The sequence below is a fragment of the Pocillopora damicornis genome, chromosome 8 (genome assembly GCF_964200805.1).
Source record: "Pocillopora damicornis chromosome 8, jaPocDami1.2, whole genome shotgun sequence".
In the NCBI taxonomy this organism is placed as follows: domain Eukaryota; kingdom Metazoa; phylum Cnidaria; class Anthozoa; order Scleractinia; family Pocilloporidae; genus Pocillopora; species Pocillopora damicornis.
The window spans coordinates 769,145-788,887 of record NC_142677.1 but is presented as its reverse complement, the minus strand read 5'-3'; the positions used below and the strand labels follow the sequence as shown (position 1 = coordinate 788,887).

Below are 19,743 nucleotides of genomic sequence, written 5' to 3'. Positions count from 1 at the left end.
CTTGTTGTCGCTCTGTTATAAAAGAATTTGCTCATGCTTTTAGCTGTGTGTATATCGAGTTATGGATGCACTTGGGAAGTTTACAGAGCAATCAAAAAGCAAGAGTTGCTCTCGGCTGCGCCTCGGGCTACTCTTACGAATTTTTTGTGCTCTCCAAACTTCCCGCTTGCATCTATAACTCGATATACGCACGCTAAGCATGAACAAAATCTTAATTATCAACTAAGTTAAATGTCAGGATCAACCACACCCCTGTTCTTTTATTTAAATACAGGAAACCACAAAATTTTTTTAGCTATAACTGTCATAATTCTTTGAATTGGTGATCTGAGAAACAGTAATCATAACTGAACTTGTGGCTGGGATACATCTGCAAGATACATAAGGAAAGAGCAAAGAGCGTTACGCTTGCAATACATAACTATTGTCATTACTTTTTGTGATTTCGTTGCTGATCCTATTCTTGTGTTGTTTGGATTTGTGGTTTTTGTTGTTGTTGTTGGTTACTTCTTTTCTCTACAATGCTCATCGGTAGATTGGAGTTTGCAACTAATCGACCCAGAATTTCAAAATTATTGTCAACTCTGGGGATGCCAAACATAAAATAACTTCCTATAGAGATTCAAGGATAATGCTTCGGAAAGCAAAGAGACAAGCAAAAAACAACAACAACAACAAATAGAAATAAATAAGAGACAAAATAAGACAGAAAAAAAATAGCAGAAAGGAGAGAGCCAGTCTAGAGAATTTTCGATAACATATTTTAGAGAAAAAAATTTATACAGTTCTTGTCATTTTGTATTGAAATGCTCAAATCATGCTATTTTCCATGTACACTTTATAGCCTCTTGTAGCTAGTCACATGTTTCCAGTCTCTCGCGCCGCAAAAAGGAGGCGCCAGACTGATCGTTGGGACTATGAAAACTAAGTATCTCCACGACAACGAGTCAACGACTGAGTGAATTAGTGCCGCGAAATTTAAAACTATGGTTTAACCAAAGCCGACGGATAATCGTCCTGGTAATAAAGATAAATAAAACTATCAACATCTTTTATCAAATAGAGTTTGATCCGCAGGTAAATTTTATATTTTTTTTTAAGTTAGACGCCAGTATGTATCAATAAATGGCAGAAGTTGAGAATGTCACAGGTTTTTCTACATCAGACTATAAAGTAAGGAAATTTCATGAATTGAAGCAGTTAGGCTCTTTTATCTGCCACTTTTTGGCTTTATCTGTGTTTACTTTTTTTCCCCCACATTCTTGCTTTTAATGCACTTGTTTTCGTTTTTCTAACTTTTGATTTCTTTAAAGGCGCCTACGTTTATTCTCGCAGATATGTATTCAATGCCATTATTAAAAACATTGCAGATGTCATAAGGTGTATTATTTTGAAACCACTATTTCAATTTAATTTTAGCTTGGTTTATTTTAGAATCGACAGGCATAGGAAACAATTAGGAATCCTTTCTTCATAAAAAATAACAGTTCAAAAAAGAAAAGGCAATTTTTCATCGTTAAAAACCATTAAGACAGAGAGTTGTCGGAATATTCAAGTAATGGACATTGTGAAAGATTGATTTCCTTTTGATTCCGGGCAATGTTTTACGGATGAATTCCAAGTTTATCTACTATCGAAGTCTGTTGTTTTTGGCTTCTTTTTTTGTTTTTATCGCACAGACTATTTACATCTCCAATCTAACATAGGGACTAATCTTTTCAACCACAGGCGCAATCAATCTTTTGCAAGGAGCATTCACTACCATTTATAATCGACGCTAGTTATGTAAACATCATTTTTTATAGATGTTCGCTACCTCCCTGTATTTCCTTCTTGAGGGAAAAATAATTCAAACTGATGGGTCAGCTGTTATTAGCTGGGAGTAAGGCACACAACAACATGCGTTTATGCAAGTCACAAATGGTTAGTAGCGTCATCTTTCCATTCATGCAAGTTTTTAATTACGTATTTGCGTAGTTTGCGCTTCCGCCGGTACAATAAAAGCTTTATTCTTCAGACAAGCCATAGAAATCACAAGCAAACCAATGGCGGAAAGTGTCAAAAGAAGGCAATTTTGAAGGTCGAAACAAAACTATACTATTTGATAAGTCATTCCTAATAGTCGCTCTAATATGGAAAACTTCTCGAAGGTTGTTAGTTAAATGGGTCGATGTTCATTTTATTAAAGAGGCAACAGGAATTCTGGGAATTCAGATCATTCCGCGCAGATGCTGAGTACTGTATCCAAAAACTTTTACATCTGAGACATATACAGGACTAATTAATCAAGAGCAACTTTGAATTTTTGATAACTTACTTTTGCTTATTTCACTTGGAAATCAGCAGCAGCTTCCATATTGCTAGCCATTATGGCAAAGCTCTTTCACTTAGTAACCTGGCCTTTTTATTTGACGCGTTATTTTCGCCGGTTAGGTGTCTTCTTCAAGATTTTGGCGAAAGGGTTTTCCCTTACAAAACAAACTAGGCAACTTAAACTGGAAAAGTGAGTCAAAAGTAATCGCAAATCAGGATTTTTCCGGAATAAGGGTAAACAAATATGAATTTTTAGCAGGCTTTAACCTTTCAATTCCCAGAAGTGATAAATGTGTCACTTCTCCCTATAATATCTAAACATTATCTACGAAACAGTTCATGTGAATATTCAAACTTATCAGGTAGAAGTTGTTATCTCGATCTAAAACCAAATTCTCATAACTTATTTACAAAGAGAATTAGCAATCAGATCTTGGGACTTAAGGGTTAAATCAGATGAGTTTTGTCTCTGATTAGATCTAATCAGAGATATCGGATCCAATGTACAAAACTAACAAGAAGAATTATGAAAATTTCGATTTTTTTTCCCCCTGTGTTACCCTTTGGTGGTGTCCGGGGGGAGAGGCGAAGGCTCTTGGAGTTAACAAGGTCTGAAAAAATTAACCCATAAATTCAATTTTTTCTTTAGTACAACAGAGGCAAAAAAGCTGGAAATATCGGCTTGAAATATTCGGAAACATATTGATTACAAGGTTGTACATCTCAGCCATCTTAAACACCCCACTTATTCGTTTCATTGAGTTTCTTTTACAGCTGTTTCATTGTAATTTCTCGCCTCATTAACATCGTGAAAACTGCATGGCCTCATTTACGCTGGTTAATTTACTGAGTTACGATAATTTAGAAAAAAATGTTTATGGAAGATGTAAAGAAGAGGAAATTAAAGTAACAATTATCAAAAAGAATGTTTACCCTCGACAGCGGTATAAACGATGAGGAAAGTAAAAAAAATTTCGAAGCAAACAAAAAAAAACCATTCGCGTCAGCGTCATTTTATTCTCTTCTGGAAATTCATGACAACTGAGGCCACTAAAATTTGACAGCCGTGTCAGTTGATGGAAATGACTCATGCTGGGAACATAATATTTATCAAAATTCAAAACGATTGTTCAGAAATAGATTATTTAAGCAAAGATTAGCCGAACGTGCTAATTAAACAAGAGTTGTTTAACGACGCCGCTAAGGAAAGATGCTATTATGGTTTATTCGAACACAGATGTTCAGTTACCATAGAGAAAGCTATTTAACCCAATCAATTACGCACATTTTGAAAGGAAATATTCTCTGCGTGGTAAATTGATTTTAATATATGCGGCACTTTGAGTCAATAAAACGCGAGAAACGATATAAACCGACAACAACTGCTTAAGCACTCATACGTTTCGGGTCGAGCATTGACAAGTTTCAACAAAGTCAAAAAAAGATCTCAGCTTGGAACTTCAACGACTTTAACGGTTACAGTGGTGAAGACTTACTAAGATCAGGCCTGAAATCAAAATGAAAAACGCTAAACAAACCAAAAGATTCTCCTTTTCAACCATGTTTCTTTTTTTTATAATTGTTGCGGCAGTCACTGCTAAAGCGACACAAAAAGACAGTTTTCATCAAATTGATGCCGCCATTGACGAGTACGCGGCCACGAAGAAACAGGCGCGCGGATGGAGAGTTTGCCACAGCGGGAAATGTTCTAATAGCCGCGGCCGTAAAAGAGGAATGAAAAGGGTAAGCTATTAAGACATGCTTTTGGGAGCAATTTAAAACTTTAACGCGAATTAGCCGTTAGCAATGTTTTAAGGTGATTGAACGAATTGACTAGGGCCACCGAACATCACCAAGCAACAGTTTCAACGACAAATTTCCTTTCATCGCCATCATTTCATTTCGGTGGAAAAAAAAAGACTTCACATTTGATTCTTTAAAACAGTAACAAAAGTTAATTCAGGAAAACTACACGATGAGGGCGAAGGGATAAAAAGTTTGGCTATGGATTGAAAAGATCTGTTTTGAACTTTAGCGTCCAACCATTGGAATTCCAAGCTTCTGTTTACCGTTGCTTGTCAGTTTTTGTCGCGTTCTATTGACTTTTGAACGAAATTTCGTTACAGGCAGATCAACGAAACAGCGTCTTGATAAATTGGATGATTTCAAAAGTGAATGTTGACTTGATCTATTCTGGCTAGATTAAGGGGGTGTTGTTATCCTTTTCAAACCACTGACTAAATTAAGGTGGAAAGTATAACAGATGGTACGATAATCCTTTCAGTATGCTAATGAGAGGAGATGTTTTTGTAGGATCGGCAGACACTGTTTCACTTGGTCTTTCTTTCTTCGATACGATTGACTTCGGTCGCCTGTCATGTACCACAAGTTTGAATCCTTTCACTTGCAACCGAACTCATTAAGTCGCTAATTATAAGATCTATTGATCTTGCAGCTAAGTCACAAATGTTTACCCGGCATTGTTTATTCGGCTGAGATTAAAACTTTCACGAGAGGCAAGATATGCTAATGATTGATATTCTAATCCAAACGCACAAATTATTAATCATCATTTGCAACGTTCAGCGGCTGATTTGAAAATCCCTCCCACCCAGTGTTTTGTTCAGCAGTTCTCAGCCTTCCCTTATTTTTATCATTATCTCCTTTTCTCAATTATCTAATAACAACATGACAGACCAAGAAGCCAAGAAAAATTCCGACAAAAATAAAACGAATATTTATTACACATTTATGATTTCGAAATTACAACCTGTCTGTCTCCATTAAGTATCGCACTGGCAATGATCTACTTTCGCTTACGCTTGACACATCAAGAGAAGTGAGAGCGATATTTACATAACAAACAAGTAGGAGCAATTTTTATGAAACTATTATTGAAGGATATTGCAGTCCATTCAGCGACTAGAAGTTCTGTTTTAATTTAGGTAGTTGCAAGCTATCTTACAAGTGTTTTCTGAAAATTAAAAATAATCCATTTACTGAGAGAAAAAAAGGAATCTTAGGCCTAAAGCTTGGATAAGATAACGATCAAACAACCAAACAGTTGGTGAAAGAAAGGTTCCTGAGTGGTAAATGGCGCCTCATGGGCGGGATTTTTATTTGCATTGCTCAAACAAAACAGTTAATTGCATTGAACTGAAATCAGCCAGGCGGAAAGAGTACCGTTTTTTTGGCGTAAGCAATCACTAGGATGGTTGCTAAAGGTTGGTTGTAAGATATCGGTCAGACATATATTACCGAGATGAATACGATTTTCATTTAAACTTGGTTTACTCAAAGAATGGCTTTTCGATTAAAATCGAAGGTTCATTTTTCAAAAGATTTCAAACTTAACTTCAACGGTCTCGAATAGATGCAAATTACAAAGGGATTTGAATGAGGTTTAACCAACCAAAATTGAAGAATTAGGCTGGGGTAAAGGAAGAAAATCGATCAGTTAATTCAAATAGATTTTTAAAAATTGACTGAGTGTAATTAGACACAAAACTTTAATGACGAGGTAATTTCTTACATCAGCAGCCGACTGACATTGATCGGCCTCTTTCCTGACTGATTTACGTCTCAACAGCTCCAACTGTCTATCAGTTGCATACGAATATTACTCCATACACACGAATAGATATCGATGACTATTTAGTAAAGTCGAATGATCTTCTATCATCTATTTTCAAAGTCTTTATCCCAGCAATAGTGGCTGATTCAGCAGCTTTCAAGCAAGATGTTCATGTTGCCAGTCCGCAGGAATTTAAGAATGTGGTAGAAGTCTACTCTCTTTCCAGTCAAGATTTCTTGTAGACATTATTATTTTATCCTTTATCAGGATTTATGTTTACTCGTAGACATAAATGTAGTGACGCTTATCTGAATTTTTGCAGGCTCGACCACATTTCAAAGAGGAGCTGCAAGATTTCCAAATCACCAGCAAAGAGGATATCGACATACCACCAGCAGAAGCAAGGACGTTAAAACATTGGAAAGACGACTTCCAATCGTAATTTAAAGAAACCTCTAAAACAGGTAAGCAAAAATTCATGTTATTACCGATCAACAAGAAAGCTACCCTACAATATTGTTTTTTCTAGGCAGGAGGTACCATGAAGGAGTCGCCAGTTTTTCTTTTTTTCTATTGTTGCAATGGTTTCTTTCCTTCTTTATGTACATATTTTTGTTGTTGTTGTTTCTTATTTTTGATTTTTCCTTATCATTATATTGCTGACTAGAAGGAATAGGATTTCTTTGTTCCAAAATGGCGCTGAAAATCAGCCATCAGGAGATAACCTTATGCCGAACGTTTCGCCATAGTCTCGCTGTGCTTACTATAAGAATAAAATTTCATTTAAGAAAATGATAGGCACAACGTTAACAATCATTCCATTCATCAGTCATGCCGCTGTCGCGTTTTTGTATATTTAATTTCTGCAGAGCAGTGGCGTTTGGGCACCACCCGGCTTCCCAAATGCAATTATAGGTGTAGAACTTGTCCTCGCAAGCTGTGTTCCTTTTAAAACTGTAGTTCATTACACAACCAACCCCTCTAGCCTTTCAACATACTTACCCCACCCCTCCTCCTGAACACTGAAATCTTATTTATACGCAGAATTTTCCCTTTTCTTTCTCCTTCTCATTCCAGATTGCCGTTTCACTATCTACTATATTTGTTTACTGGATGTCAAGTCTAAGTCTTCATATTGTTTAACAACATTTTGGAAAATATCAAGTATCGATGGTCTTCAGAACTAACAACTAATGAAAGAAAGCAAAGTATTAAAAAAACTAAAAGATCTTCAAATTAACTTATGGTAGTAAAATTCATGTGAAAACAATAAAAGTTATCGCTTTAAAAAAATGTACTTACGTTCTGAGTCTCGATAAATCAGCTACAATTGAGTTCTTATCACCGGCCCACCTCTAAGTCACGGCGCAAAGCAAATGATAATAGTAATCCAATCCTCCGGCTAGGAGGGGGGGGGGGGTGAGGGGGGAGGCAACACCGCCCCATCAAGTACCCCCAAGCGGCCAACCATCGTGTCCCACTTACTTCGCAGAATCTGTCCATCGTGTCTTGAATTAAATGGGATAATTTCCTCCAATCTACCATAGCATAAGATGTTCATTACAACATTCGAATGACTGCGACCACGCTTGGATCTCGAAATGAAAAGCGCTAAACATATCGAAATATTCTCTTTTTTGACGATATCTATTTTCCTATAATTTTGGCGTTGATTCAAGTCTTTATATATACTTGGTTTCTCACGGAATGGTTTGTCAGTAATTCTGCTAAAAAATAAATATTTATTTAAATGGATTCCATACCTTCAACGTCCATTTCAATAAATGCAAACAAGAAAGGAAATTGGATTGGGTGTAATCAGCCAACAACAAAGTCCTGTGTTATTGTTAGGGTCGAGAGCCACTAGTTTCAAAGTTGAATCACTGTAGAGTGATACCCTTGCGAGATATAGTTGAATTATTTTTGTATTATCAGTCAGTTTTTTATAAGATACAATCAGAGTGCGTGCTTTTCCTGATTGACCTTTCAAGTTATTGAGACAAATAAATTTTAATTGATGTTTTCCTTAAACACTGCTCGCGTTCATCGAGCGCCATTACGTCAAGAACCGGATACGTGAGTAGAGCAAATTTCTTTGGCCAGTGCGCTTAAAGGATAAAAATATGCCATAAAAATTAACTAGAAATGAAGAGATTTGCGAGATGACAACAATGAACAGTATGTGTATTCACCATTAAGTTTATTCATTGCCTCGTTTACCCAGAGGAAAGGAGTGAGATTAGGCAGATTCTACTGAGGTTGTCTAAATGACAACCGGTTCCTCTCATTTTCGGCTTTAAACAGGAGAACTGATTGACATGTTGTTATTGCTCTGAATGGCCACGAGGGAGAAAAACATCTCGTCTCGTACGACTATGATTTGTTTGAAATTTTTTCTTGATCACCACTCAGTCTTGAAAACAAAGACAAGATTTGATAATTACCTGCTGATAACTGCGGCAAAATCTCTGCAATAGACCTTGAAATTCCCTGTAGCTTTTCTTTCGCAAATTTTGGTGTTCGCCTATTCGCCTTCACGGGCGTCACTTTTCGATAAAGAACAAGTATTTAGGGTTATTTGTCCTCAGTAAAATTTTCATAGTAACAAGTGCTTTACTCTAGAACACACATGTCAGTTTTTTTTTGGTTTTTTTGGTTGCTTCACCATAGAGTCCTTCATTAACCAGGTTAAATTTCATCTGTTTACCAGCAATCTATGAATTAACATCCCAGACGATAAAAAAAACGATTTAGAGGAGTTCAAAATGAATAGGAAGCAGTTGAAATTAAACAAAGGAATGGTTATCCATATAAAAAGTAAATATCTTGTTGACCTGAACTATTTTCAAATCAATGTATGTAGATACTGAAAAGTTCCCTTTATTAATCAACAATTATTACAAGTAAAGTCTAAATTTGGTCTGGCAAAAGTTCTCCCTTCTGTACGTGATCTGGCGGGAGAAACAGAGTTCTTTTAATTAAAGAGCACTGCTTGCCGAAGTAAATTACTCTCATTGTCGGTACGAGAGTGTTTAACACTCTGAAGGTACGATTTATCAAAGGGAACAGGTGGTACTTCTCTGGTATAGCTCTCACTGTACCCACGAAAATAATAAATTAAACGCGTCTTCTTCTAAACGAGCCAATTCCCGCTGGTATTCGCCGCTTTCAAAATGCTCTTAATTCACCGTGCGTTGATTAATGTTGTAATTTAAGGTATATAAGAGCTGTTATTCAATGGTTTATGAGAGTTATAGAACCTTCGCAGGATTATAGGTCATTCTGTCGGCCAAAGTCAATATTTGTAGTTGTGTTCAATTATGCGTCTTGCCGTTCTGTGTTTTCTATGTGCGTTGATTTGGAAGATGAGCTGGAGTTTAGAGAGCCGAGGAAATTCTATGATAGCCGACGAGAGAAGCAACATCGACAAAAGAAGAAAGAACAGAGGCGACCGCCCTCCTTGCTGGTTTGGTAGGTGTAGGAGAAGACGGAGTTATTCATTGGACCCCTCAAAGGTAAATTTTTTGTTTGGTTTTTATGTTTTGTATACACCAAGAACGTTCGGATATAAATCATCTGCGCTTCTATTTATTCTTTGAACTCAAAATATATTTTAATAATGGAATAGGTCTTGCACAGATAAATGAAAGATAAAAGTTACCGAATAATTTGAGCATGATAGAGAAGTATTAGTGTTTGCGCCTACAAGAAGAAAGAAACAAGTTTCCAATAGTCGGTTTTTAAAAATGGGCTAACCAAAATAAGAGAAGAAGTCGCTTAGTTGCCTTCTCTGTCAAAAGGTAAGTACTGAAGTGATAAACGGACATATGTAAAATGATATACAGCTATGAACGTGACTTTCCTGTGGCTCGCTGAAGTCCTTAATTAGGTTTTGTAGGCCCATCGATTTTATAAGACGTTTTTTGCGCGTATTAAACTGCGGAAACGGATGTTTTAATTGATATGGGTTTGTATGACGCATTGTACAACCGGCAATAACTCAGTCAGTGTAATTAAGAGAACAGCCGGAAATAGGCTAAGATGTATAACGCATGTAATTGTCTCAATAGGTCATAGTTTTCCATGAAAAAAAGGGAAAGAGTGAGATGATCTCAATTCTTCTCAGTAGACTTTAACGAAACGTTTTATCCGTTGGGCCACACGGAAAAAATATAAACCATGGCCACTGTTTGGCGCGAAAATATGCTTAGATATTTGTCCGCGGAAAATTCCATCTTCCGAGAAGCGAGCAGTTTGTAAACGTTGAGGTCAGATGGTGTCCAAGGACAAATCTAGATGATTATCATCCTTGATATATATTTGCAACGCGCGGGACAAAATTTTTACAAACAGCCTACTCTTTGGTGTGTGAGAATTTTACTTTTTCAGTGTTCTGTGTGAAGACTTTAAGAACAATGTCCTTTCTTCTGCAACCAAAACAACAACAACCAAAAAAAAAAAACTCTTATTTTGAATTAAATTTTAAACGAAGGATTTCATTCACGTAAGGTTTGAAAGTTAGGGAATACCATTTGCTGGGGAATATAAAAGGATATTTCCCAGTTTTAATTGGGGTATATTCGGTCACATGACACGGTTAGACCAATCGCGCAAAAGGTAAAACATTACACGCGGATTGTAAGTTCAAATAGTTTTTCGCATACAACATTTGGAAAACTGATAAATGAAAGCTGCTGTGTTTGTATCCTTTAAATTATTTCGCTTAGGATTAGGGTTACGTTAAAAATTTACCTAAAGCTTGGCGTCTAGGAACAAATATTGGTTTTAAGTACCATCAGTTTTATTGTAAGTATACATTTTCAGCGTAATCCAAACGAGACTTTGAAATTCCCATCTTTTTGTAAATTATAAATGTTACAAATCGTAAATAACCCTGTTACAATGAGGAATAGACATAATACATATTTTATGTTTTGTTCTTAAATAGAGCGAGATTCGACTACACGATGAAGCAAAGTCATATGACATCGACGAAGAGCTTTGATGTGACTGACAGAAGCTGTCGACTTAAAATTTCAAAACAAGAGAGGAAATTGTATTCACCTTGGTGGTATATTAGTTGTGGACTGAAAAAAGAAATTTAAAAGTACAGAGTATTTTCTGCGATTACACCATCAAAATAGTACCATTGATATCGTAATCATTCTTTTGTTTCATTTATTCATTTTTTCATTACCTTTTTACTTTAATTTGTCTTCATTCGCCTATGCATCCATTTTATTATTGAAGTCGACGGAAACGTTCAGTTTAGGAAATGACCAACGTTTTACGATATTTTCCCAAAAATAAAATCCATCTTCTCTTACAAGGAATCATTGCAATTGTATTTGAGGCTCGATTCTCTCTCTCCATTTTTCTCTCTGAATATCTTAATGAATCTCTCAATGAATATCTCTAGGCTAATGTGACTAACTCTTCGTAGGAATACCCTCTCTTTCTTCAGAAATACTTAGCTGCCCTTTTTGATTGCGCTTTCATGATAGCCATAACACATCGCGTTTGAACCCATTTCGAAACCTTTAGGTGACCGTAATATTTCCTTTTTTCGCTTTAGGGTGGACTTACCTACGGAACAGTCTCCTTTTTCGGGATCACAATTTGGTAACGAGAGGCAAGTCTTGATTCGGATTAAACATTTGCATCTGCATTCACTAATGCAGATGCAAAAAAAATTTAAATTTAGCTCCCTTTGCCAACAACAATGGTTTTTATGTGCTTATATCTGTTCGAACTATAGTTTAAAGTCCTAATACCTCATCAGTCCTTTGTATTAAGGGTGCCGTATATCCACTGTACATCATTCTAATGCAATGTGTGTTCAAAACGGTTCTTGTTCTGCCTCTTGCCCTTGTTTGTTTGTTTGTTTTTTTTTTTTTTTTGGTTTTTTTTTTCCGTTTTTTGTTTTTTTTTTGGTTTGATGTCATCTGTGATCCATTTTTTTCAGATTCAGTTGAAAAGCTTTGCGATAGATCCTGGTCCAAAAGGCTTACTGTTCCAAAACATTTGACACTGCTATCACGCACTGCATCTAGATTCAAGACGATGTACACAAAACACAAAACCAAGAGATAACGTGGGAATAGCTATGCCATTGGCTCGAATAGGTCCCATTAGACTGAAACGGAGGGTTTTTTTCCCTTAGATGTTCGCACTCTGGTTTTGCCATGAAAAGGGTATCCAATGGGCCTAATTCATGAGCCATCCTCTTTTCCCTCCCACCTTCACCCAAACAAATGTATAAGGCAGCTCATGCTTAGAATGCATTGAACAAAAGGTTAAGAAAAATGTTTTACTCTCCTTTTGGATCAATTTTGTCTTCTTGACCCTCACACATTTTGAATTGCATACTTAACCCTTCGTCACCTTAATATCCTCCAACAAGCCACCTTTCCTCTACGATTACAGCAAGGTATTCACTATGATATCACTTCCTTTTTAAAAAGTTAAAGCAAACAAACAGTCATAGATATTCTTACTACTAGCGACAGCAAATAGTGACTCAGCAGGTGCCCATGATGAATATTTCATTGAACTAAATTTGTCCCTTTCACGATTTACGAAATTTTGGAATGTTGAAAAGGACAAACTTCCATTAGAAATTATCTTAGCAGTGTTTACCTTCATTTTATTCAATAATTTTTCCTTTTTGATTTTATGATTTCTTCTTTTTTTTCGCTGTTACTCTTTGGATTCCGCTTTGCTTTCCATTATCGCGGGGCTTTGTTCGACTACGATTGCTGCACTCCCCAATGTTGACATTCTATTTAGCCGTATAAGGCAGCCCAGGTAGTTAAAAAAATGAGTTTGGAATATTTGCCATATCTCTTTTTGCTACTTAAAGCCATTAAACCGTTATGTTTCATTAAGTATTTATTCATCAAGCATTTACTCACTCCTAATGGAGTGAGTAAATGCATTTCGTTATACTAAGGAATCTTGTTCTCTTAATCGGCTACAGCCTTGTTTAATCTCGTTTACGCGTATTCTTTTGACGAGCAGTTAAAGCTTTTGAAAATAATGTTCTTAACCGTCAACTCAATTGGAAAAATGCGAAAAATCAAAATATTACCTATGACTTCATCACACCGAGAGCAAAACAAACAAACAAACAAACAAACCACTCTAGGGAACTGTTGATTGATATTTTTTAGGGTCATCCGGTGAAAGAGTTAAAACTTCAAGATTCGTTATTTAGTTTATGATATTGAGAAAACTGCGGAGAAACCTACTGATTCACCTTTTGTAGATTTAAACGAGAAAAAACGCTTTTCTTCGCTCTTTCCCTTTCCTTCTTTTTCGTTTAAAGGAGCGATATTTTGTCGATTTTGGACATAAGACCAAGTATACTTTCAATCGAGGGAACCAAGTGAAAGTATCCCCTCAACCTTGACTCAAAACAACACATACAGATAATTCTTTTACATGAGCTCAAAATATCTTTTTCTTTACATTATACCACCAACTATGTCATTTTCTTTATTTGATTAACAACCAGCCTAATCACAGTCTAAGTTCAATTGTTGACAAACAAAAGGCTTCGTAGGAAAAAGCTTTCAGCTTTTTTTTTTTTGCGATTTTCTCAAGCGAAATCACAGAGCTTTTTATTCATTATTTAAGAAATATAGGGGGGAAGAGAAAAAAGAATCGTAAAGAGAAATATAGTAGTGCATTTTTATCTTCTCGTTTCTGATTTCCTCTATGAGACTACATAAACTTTCGTATTTTTTTCCTTTTTTATGCTTTAATGAAATATTCATTCTTTATTCATTATTCTTGTATCACTGCCAAAAGAGGGAGTTTGTTTGCTTGTCCATCACTGGAACTTAAAATTGGAAGCCATGCGTGTTTTCGGAATCTTGAAATGGCTTTTTGAATATAAATTATAAATGGGTGTTGGCAATAAAACCACTCGTTCGAAAGAAGAAGTCATTTGAGGATCTCTCATCAGCAGAGGGCTTCTTAAATAAGGTAAGAGGAGACTACAGCGATCCACCGTTTATTCTAGTCCGCGTGTGAGAGAGTGACTAGAACTTGTTAAGCTATTATGTTTTGTGTTTATTTTGTTTTTGTTTTTTTTTGGTTTTATTTTTGTGTATGTCATCTCTCTAGCATTGTTCTCTATGCTTTTCTTTCTGCCTTCCTGACTATTGAAGCAATTTTATTTCTTGAATCTTAGACGTAAGCACGCTGTAAATATAAAGTAAATCTTCTCTTGAATACGATTATTGCTTGCAAATTAGCTAACTTTTCTTGACCGATTTGGCCAGTGGACTCGTCAGGTATTTTTCCCCGGAACAGAAAATTAGTTACGAACATTCAAATGAGAAGGCTATGAAAAAAAGAACTGATTTAAACATTTTGAAAATTTTCAGTACGTTGAACTCAGTTTATAAGTTTTGAGTGAAATCGTTACTCGAAGTTTAGCATGACAGTCGTTGTTTTCCAGTGCATAAAAGCTTCTCGCCAATATAAGTACTTTCCACTAAGTGGCAGATTGCGTAAAACAAAATTTTTGTCCTTGCAGAATTATTTCCCTTTGTGAAGGACAGACTGCTGCCGTCGTGGGCTCATCAAGACGCGATGGCCCGTGATAATAAGTTCTGCTCAATTTTGCTGCTTTTCTTCGTTATTTGCGCAGTGTCAGGTTGGTATCTTTTCTCGTTGTATTGTCATTATCATTATTATTATTATTATTATTATTATCATTATTATTGGAGTTGTTATAATATTATCGCAGACAGGATTGTTACCATTATTCTTGTTGTTATCCAAAATATCATTTTTATCAATGTTATTGATATATATCATCCTTAATATTATTGATATATATATGAATTGATATATATTATCATCATTATATATATATATATATATATATATATATATATATATATATATAAATGAAGTGGGAGTAGAGTCTACCTTGGCATAAAGTGCTCCAGGACGCATCGATTCTCTGTGAGCGACGAGCGCTTAGGCACGAAACTACTATGTATACTTAGCTCTGCTACCACAGCATTGAGCACTTTATGCCAAGGTAGACTCTACCCCCACATTCATTTATATATATATATATTTATATATATATATATGGACTCTGTAACAATTGCATGTTAAGGCCCCTGAGGAAGGCAAATGCCGAAACGCGTCGGGTCTTTAATAAAGTGTTGAAAACGGAAGCACATTCTCCATTGTGCAAATTGTATATATATATATATATATATATATATATATATATATATATATATATATATATATACACACACATACATATATGTATATAATTCCTTCTCGGTATCGAACAAAAAGGATGATAGTCATTCATAGCACTCTCCAAATCTTGGGTAATTACTCTTACCAACTCTCGAGTCCTGCTTTTTGTTTTCCTCTCTTTTTCACAACATTATCAGATATGACTACGTCCATTATAGATTCGACTAAAGGCAAATAAATTCCATTTCTTCGTGTCGTGGTAAGAACACGAGAGGTAATAATCGAACATATTTTTGTTGCCTTTCCAGATGGACTACTGGTAACTCTACTCTCTTTTTCTGGTCGACCAAACGTTTGGTGGAATGTCCCAGACAATCACCAACTCATGGCAGATATACAGAGCAATCTGAAGGACGCGAGGGACCGAGAAGTTACTTATACTCTAAGCATGATACCTCCGAGGCTCGGGTACAAAGGACTCGTGATAGGCTTTGGGGAGTTAGCAGTCGGTCACGAAAGTAGAAAACTGCAATTGGTTTTGCTTGACAGTATACCAAACAACCTTTTACCAGATGCTTATATTATTAGGATGAAGAGAGAAGTTGACCTGGTAGAACCGTTTAATGCCTTTAGGGGCGGTGGGGACGGTGGGGACGGTGGAGGCAGTGGGGGCGGTGGGGGCGGTGGGGGTGGTGTTGACGGAGGCGGGGGCGGTGCAGTCGAAATTGGCGGTAAAGTAGACAAAGGGCCGGTCGTTAGAAAGAAGCGTATGGTCCTTGGCTACAATCCTTTTATTTGGAACCTTTTCCCTATTGTGTTTTTTAACAACTGTTACAACTATGCCAACAATAGAATGACGCACACCTTTGCACAGCCTGGAAGAGGTGCGGGGAATATTTATGCAGGGTTAACTGGGCCTCAGATGGAAGCAGCAGCAGTGCGTGATGGATTGCGAGTCATTGCCAACCCGCAACTGCCAGCTAAATCGCAGGAATTTGTGGTGGCTCTTGTTGTCGACCCCAGTAAGTACAAATCAAACCGTTGCTTCTGTAAATGTTTTTTCTTTTTTACAAAGGGACCATAAGATCTCGGATTAAGCATGACACTTCCAATGACTGGAATTACTTTATAATAAAGTTCGGATATAACGCGCGCTGTCATTGTGAAAGGGTGTTCTCTGTCGGAGTACAAAGCATAGAGCTGAGCTAAAGCTGTCACGCCATCTGCCAATTTGTTTTATGCCCAATCTTCCATGGACTTCTCTCCAGCTTTTTTTCGTCGATTTAAAAATCGTTTTTGAACTTGCAAAGCGTCGTAATTTTCGTCATTATAACGTGAGTATAGACGAAAATCCTCAAAGAGTAAACGAAATGGACACTCCGAGTCTTGAAAGTTTTCACGCTCAGTTAGATTGGAAGCTTACGAAAGGTAATAAAAATCAAATACAGCTAACACCTGTATAGTATGTATAGTTCGTGCTCAAAAACAAAACAGAACAAAGCAGGAATGATGAAAAATATAACCAAACTGGCATAACTGTTAAAAAATTCATACTAATCATGACATTGTCGAAGCGACTGCGGTCACGCTGAGGTCCATCGCGGCTAGCTCATCATGGCGATCTCGGGTCATCTCAGTGAGGCAAGCCTCAGAAATTACGTCGGCCGCCCTTCGGGTGAACAACTAAGAGCTTGCTTTGATATCCTTTCCAATATGTTGAGTTGAAGACCGCATCAGTCACAGCAGCCAAGTATTAGGGCGCTGGCATTCCAAGAAATGTCAGGGGATAGAGGGGACCAGTCGTCTCCTCCAATCCACCCTCAGCCAGGAGATAAAATTAATGAGGGTTGTGCAATATTTTGAAATCCGGCTGCCGAACATTCATAAAACACACGCCTTTTAGCAGTGAGTTTTCTTTTGTCATGTGGAAAAAAAAAATTGAGTGTTTTTATGAGCCACAATTGCGAATTGTTCACAGATTGTGAACTTTGATGGTTTGACATTTTTGACAGCGTTAATCTTGTTCGACCAATCAGATTATTCGATCTATTCCAACAAGGATTCTGATTGGCTTATTGTAGCGTGCTTTGTGAGAGTACAGGGCATGCTGACAACACTGTTGACACTCAAGAAGTGGGGAAACACCCGACTACGTCTCGTGTTTCTCTCTACAATGCTTTCGTCCTCTAGCCGCCTCTTGAGTGCTTTACAACAGAACAGAGCACAGTCAAGGCTTTTCTATCTGTTAATTATTGGGCTATACATACACCTTTTATCGCATCTTTACCTTCAAATAAAGGAAATGAAGTTAATTTCTGGAGAAATACTGAGATGAGAAGCGACTCGGGTAAAAATTAAGAAATTTTGAATTTTTGTTTTTCTCCCACAAAAAAAGTACTCAAATGCATTGTAAATCAACTAGCCAACATGAGAACAGAAGCAATAAGGTTCGAGAATCACACCTGAAGAAAAGCAACCAATCACAACGCAGCATCATAAAATAGTAGGTTTCCATAACTTCAACCGCACCGATTATCCATAGACCATTAAAGGTATTTTTTCCATAGCAATCAATAGTACATTTAACTTGGGAGTCAATACACGACGTAAACTGTTAAAATATAATTATTCCCTGAAAAACATTTTGTGTTTGAAGTTCACTTGCGGTGATAGTAGCATGCTCTTATTTGCTTTTCCATTAGGGATCAGACTTTATTTATAGGGAAGGGGACTGAAGCTAAGAGGACTTAGGGGAATGTCATTGTTGTCAGGGGATAGAGGGGACCAGTCGTCTCCTCCAATCCACCCTCAGCCAGGAGATAAAATTAATGAGGGTTGCGCAATATTTTGAAGAACCTGCTGTATTTCCTTGTTCCACAGATGTTGACTTCCACTGGTATGTTCTGAACCGTGGTGGTCAATGGTCTCACAAGCCTGGTCAAACGGCCGCGGTTAATCGGGATAATGCTGGAGCACTGATAAATGATGTTGAAAATTGTGATATGGGCAACTATCAGTTCCGCAGCTACATGGCGTCCAACTATGGGACTACGATCCAGTGATCGCAAAGAGGTCGTTTCTCATTATATTGTTTAACCCTGAGAATTAAGGTATAGCTCTGTAAAGCTATTTCAAATAAAAGGGTATTGCTTCAATCACTTTCTGTGTCAGCCGTTGTTTATAAAGTTGATACCACATGAGTGGATTATCACTCTTCAACAACAACAACAACAACAACAGCATTTATTTAAACACGATAAAAAATTCAGCAAAAGCTGATGTGGTCGTGTACGGACAATAAAACTAAATTCCTAACTAAATCCAATAAAACTAAATTCCTAACTAATTATAAGAAGACTAATGTAAGATTTCTACATATTTTCAACAATAAAAATTCTACATAGTACATCATTATAACATACGTGGCTTAAAAATACACTTGAGTGACTTTTTAAAAGCGTCAACGTCTTGAATTGATCTCATTTGATTTTCCAGAGCGTTCCACCGAGTAATTGACTTGTATGAGCATGATTTCTTGACCATATCGGTCTTAGGTCTAGGTAACTTAAATGTCATTTTCCTCCTGAAGTCGTAGCTACTTACATACTTTTCAAAGTGACGGCTCATAGGATGTGGCAAAAGATTATAATAAGCCTGATGCGCTAAGATTAGTAATCGTTTCTCATACATAATCTCTAAGGTATTCCATTTTACTGTGGCAAGAACCTCCTTGCTTGGAGTACACCAATCCAAGTTAAATATTATTTTCGCCGCTCTAACATGTATAGATTCTAAGCTTGAGAAAAATACTCGACCACAAGAGCCCCAAACTAACATACCATATGTCACAGACGGCAGAATAACCTTAAAATAGAAATCAATTCTTGCCTGTATAGGAAGGAAATACGAGGATTTAAGTAAATTCAACTTCTGCGTATATGACTTAGCTAATTCCGGTACATGATGATCCCATTTAAGAGCATTATCTATCTGAACACCTAGGCATCTTGCAGAAACAACCTCCCCGACAACATAATCACCCATCTTAATAGCTTGTTTTGGCCCAGTAAATTTTCCGCGTCCACCAAGCAATATACATTCCGTCTTGGTGGGATGTGGAGTGAGACAGTTCTCGCAACACCATGTATATAGCCTTGCTAGTACTTCATTCAACTTGGAGGCCACCAGATCATAGGTCGGAGCTGAGACATAGACGGTGGTATCGTCTGCGTACATGTGAAGCTGTGGGTCACCATCTATTCCCTCAGTAATATTGGGCAGATCATTACAGAAGATGGAAAACAGGGTAGGACCCAGCACCGACCCTTGAGGTACACAGGCAACTCTTCAGGCAACTAAGAGCCATGAGAGATCGAAGGACCCAAAAATTCGGATATTGTGGCACCTAGCGGAAGAAAATAGTTGCCTTCCAACGTTAGCCATATAATCGGCGTTGGAGTCTAAACCTCGCAATTTAGTAGTCTTTGTGGAGTACAAACTCCATCTAACTCTTAAATTTAATTGTTTCCAGTCCTTTTCAGGCACAGCCATGTTTAAAAAAAGGATCTACTAGATCCAATTTGAAATCACTAATTATATTAGCAATTTTGTTGGCTCTCAGC

General features: G+C 36.9%; 2 protein-coding genes and 2 long non-coding RNA genes across 4 annotated transcripts; 3 read left to right on the top strand and 1 right to left on the bottom strand.

Annotated features, from left to right (window-relative positions):
• The first annotated feature begins 3,655 nt into the window (after positions 1–3,655).
• LOC113680710 (uncharacterized) lies at positions 3,656–7,180 on the top strand. The gene is made up of 3 exons (XM_089181203.1): positions 3,656–4,056; positions 6,210–6,351; positions 6,965–7,180. The coding sequence occupies exons 1-2, from the start codon at positions 3,832–3,834 to the stop codon at positions 6,327–6,329; spliced, it is 345 nt and encodes a 114-aa protein (XP_089037329.1). The 5' UTR covers positions 3,656–3,831; the 3' UTR covers positions 6,330–6,351; positions 6,965–7,180.
• On the bottom strand, positions 5,393–7,806 carry LOC149040831 (uncharacterized). The gene is made up of 2 exons (XR_016179447.1): positions 7,651–7,806; positions 5,393–7,425 (listed from the first exon to the last, which is right to left on the bottom strand). It is a non-coding gene; the product is annotated as an uncharacterized LOC149040831 (long non-coding RNA).
• Positions 7,807–9,093: 1,287 nt separating this feature from the next.
• Positions 9,094–11,220, top strand: LOC113680626 (uncharacterized). Its single transcript, XR_003447101.2, has 2 exons — positions 9,094–9,402; positions 10,836–11,220. It is a non-coding gene; the product is annotated as an uncharacterized LOC113680626 (long non-coding RNA).
• A 2,532-nt stretch (positions 11,221–13,752) lies between these two features.
• On the top strand, positions 13,753–18,279 carry LOC113680636 (uncharacterized). The gene is made up of 4 exons (XM_089181202.1): positions 13,753–13,876; positions 14,433–14,552; positions 15,430–16,143; positions 18,002–18,279. The coding sequence occupies exons 2-4, from the start codon at positions 14,489–14,491 to the stop codon at positions 18,181–18,183; spliced, it is 960 nt and encodes a 319-aa protein (XP_089037328.1). The 5' UTR covers positions 13,753–13,876; positions 14,433–14,488; the 3' UTR covers positions 18,184–18,279.
• The last annotated feature ends 1,464 nt before the right edge of the window (positions 18,280–19,743 follow it).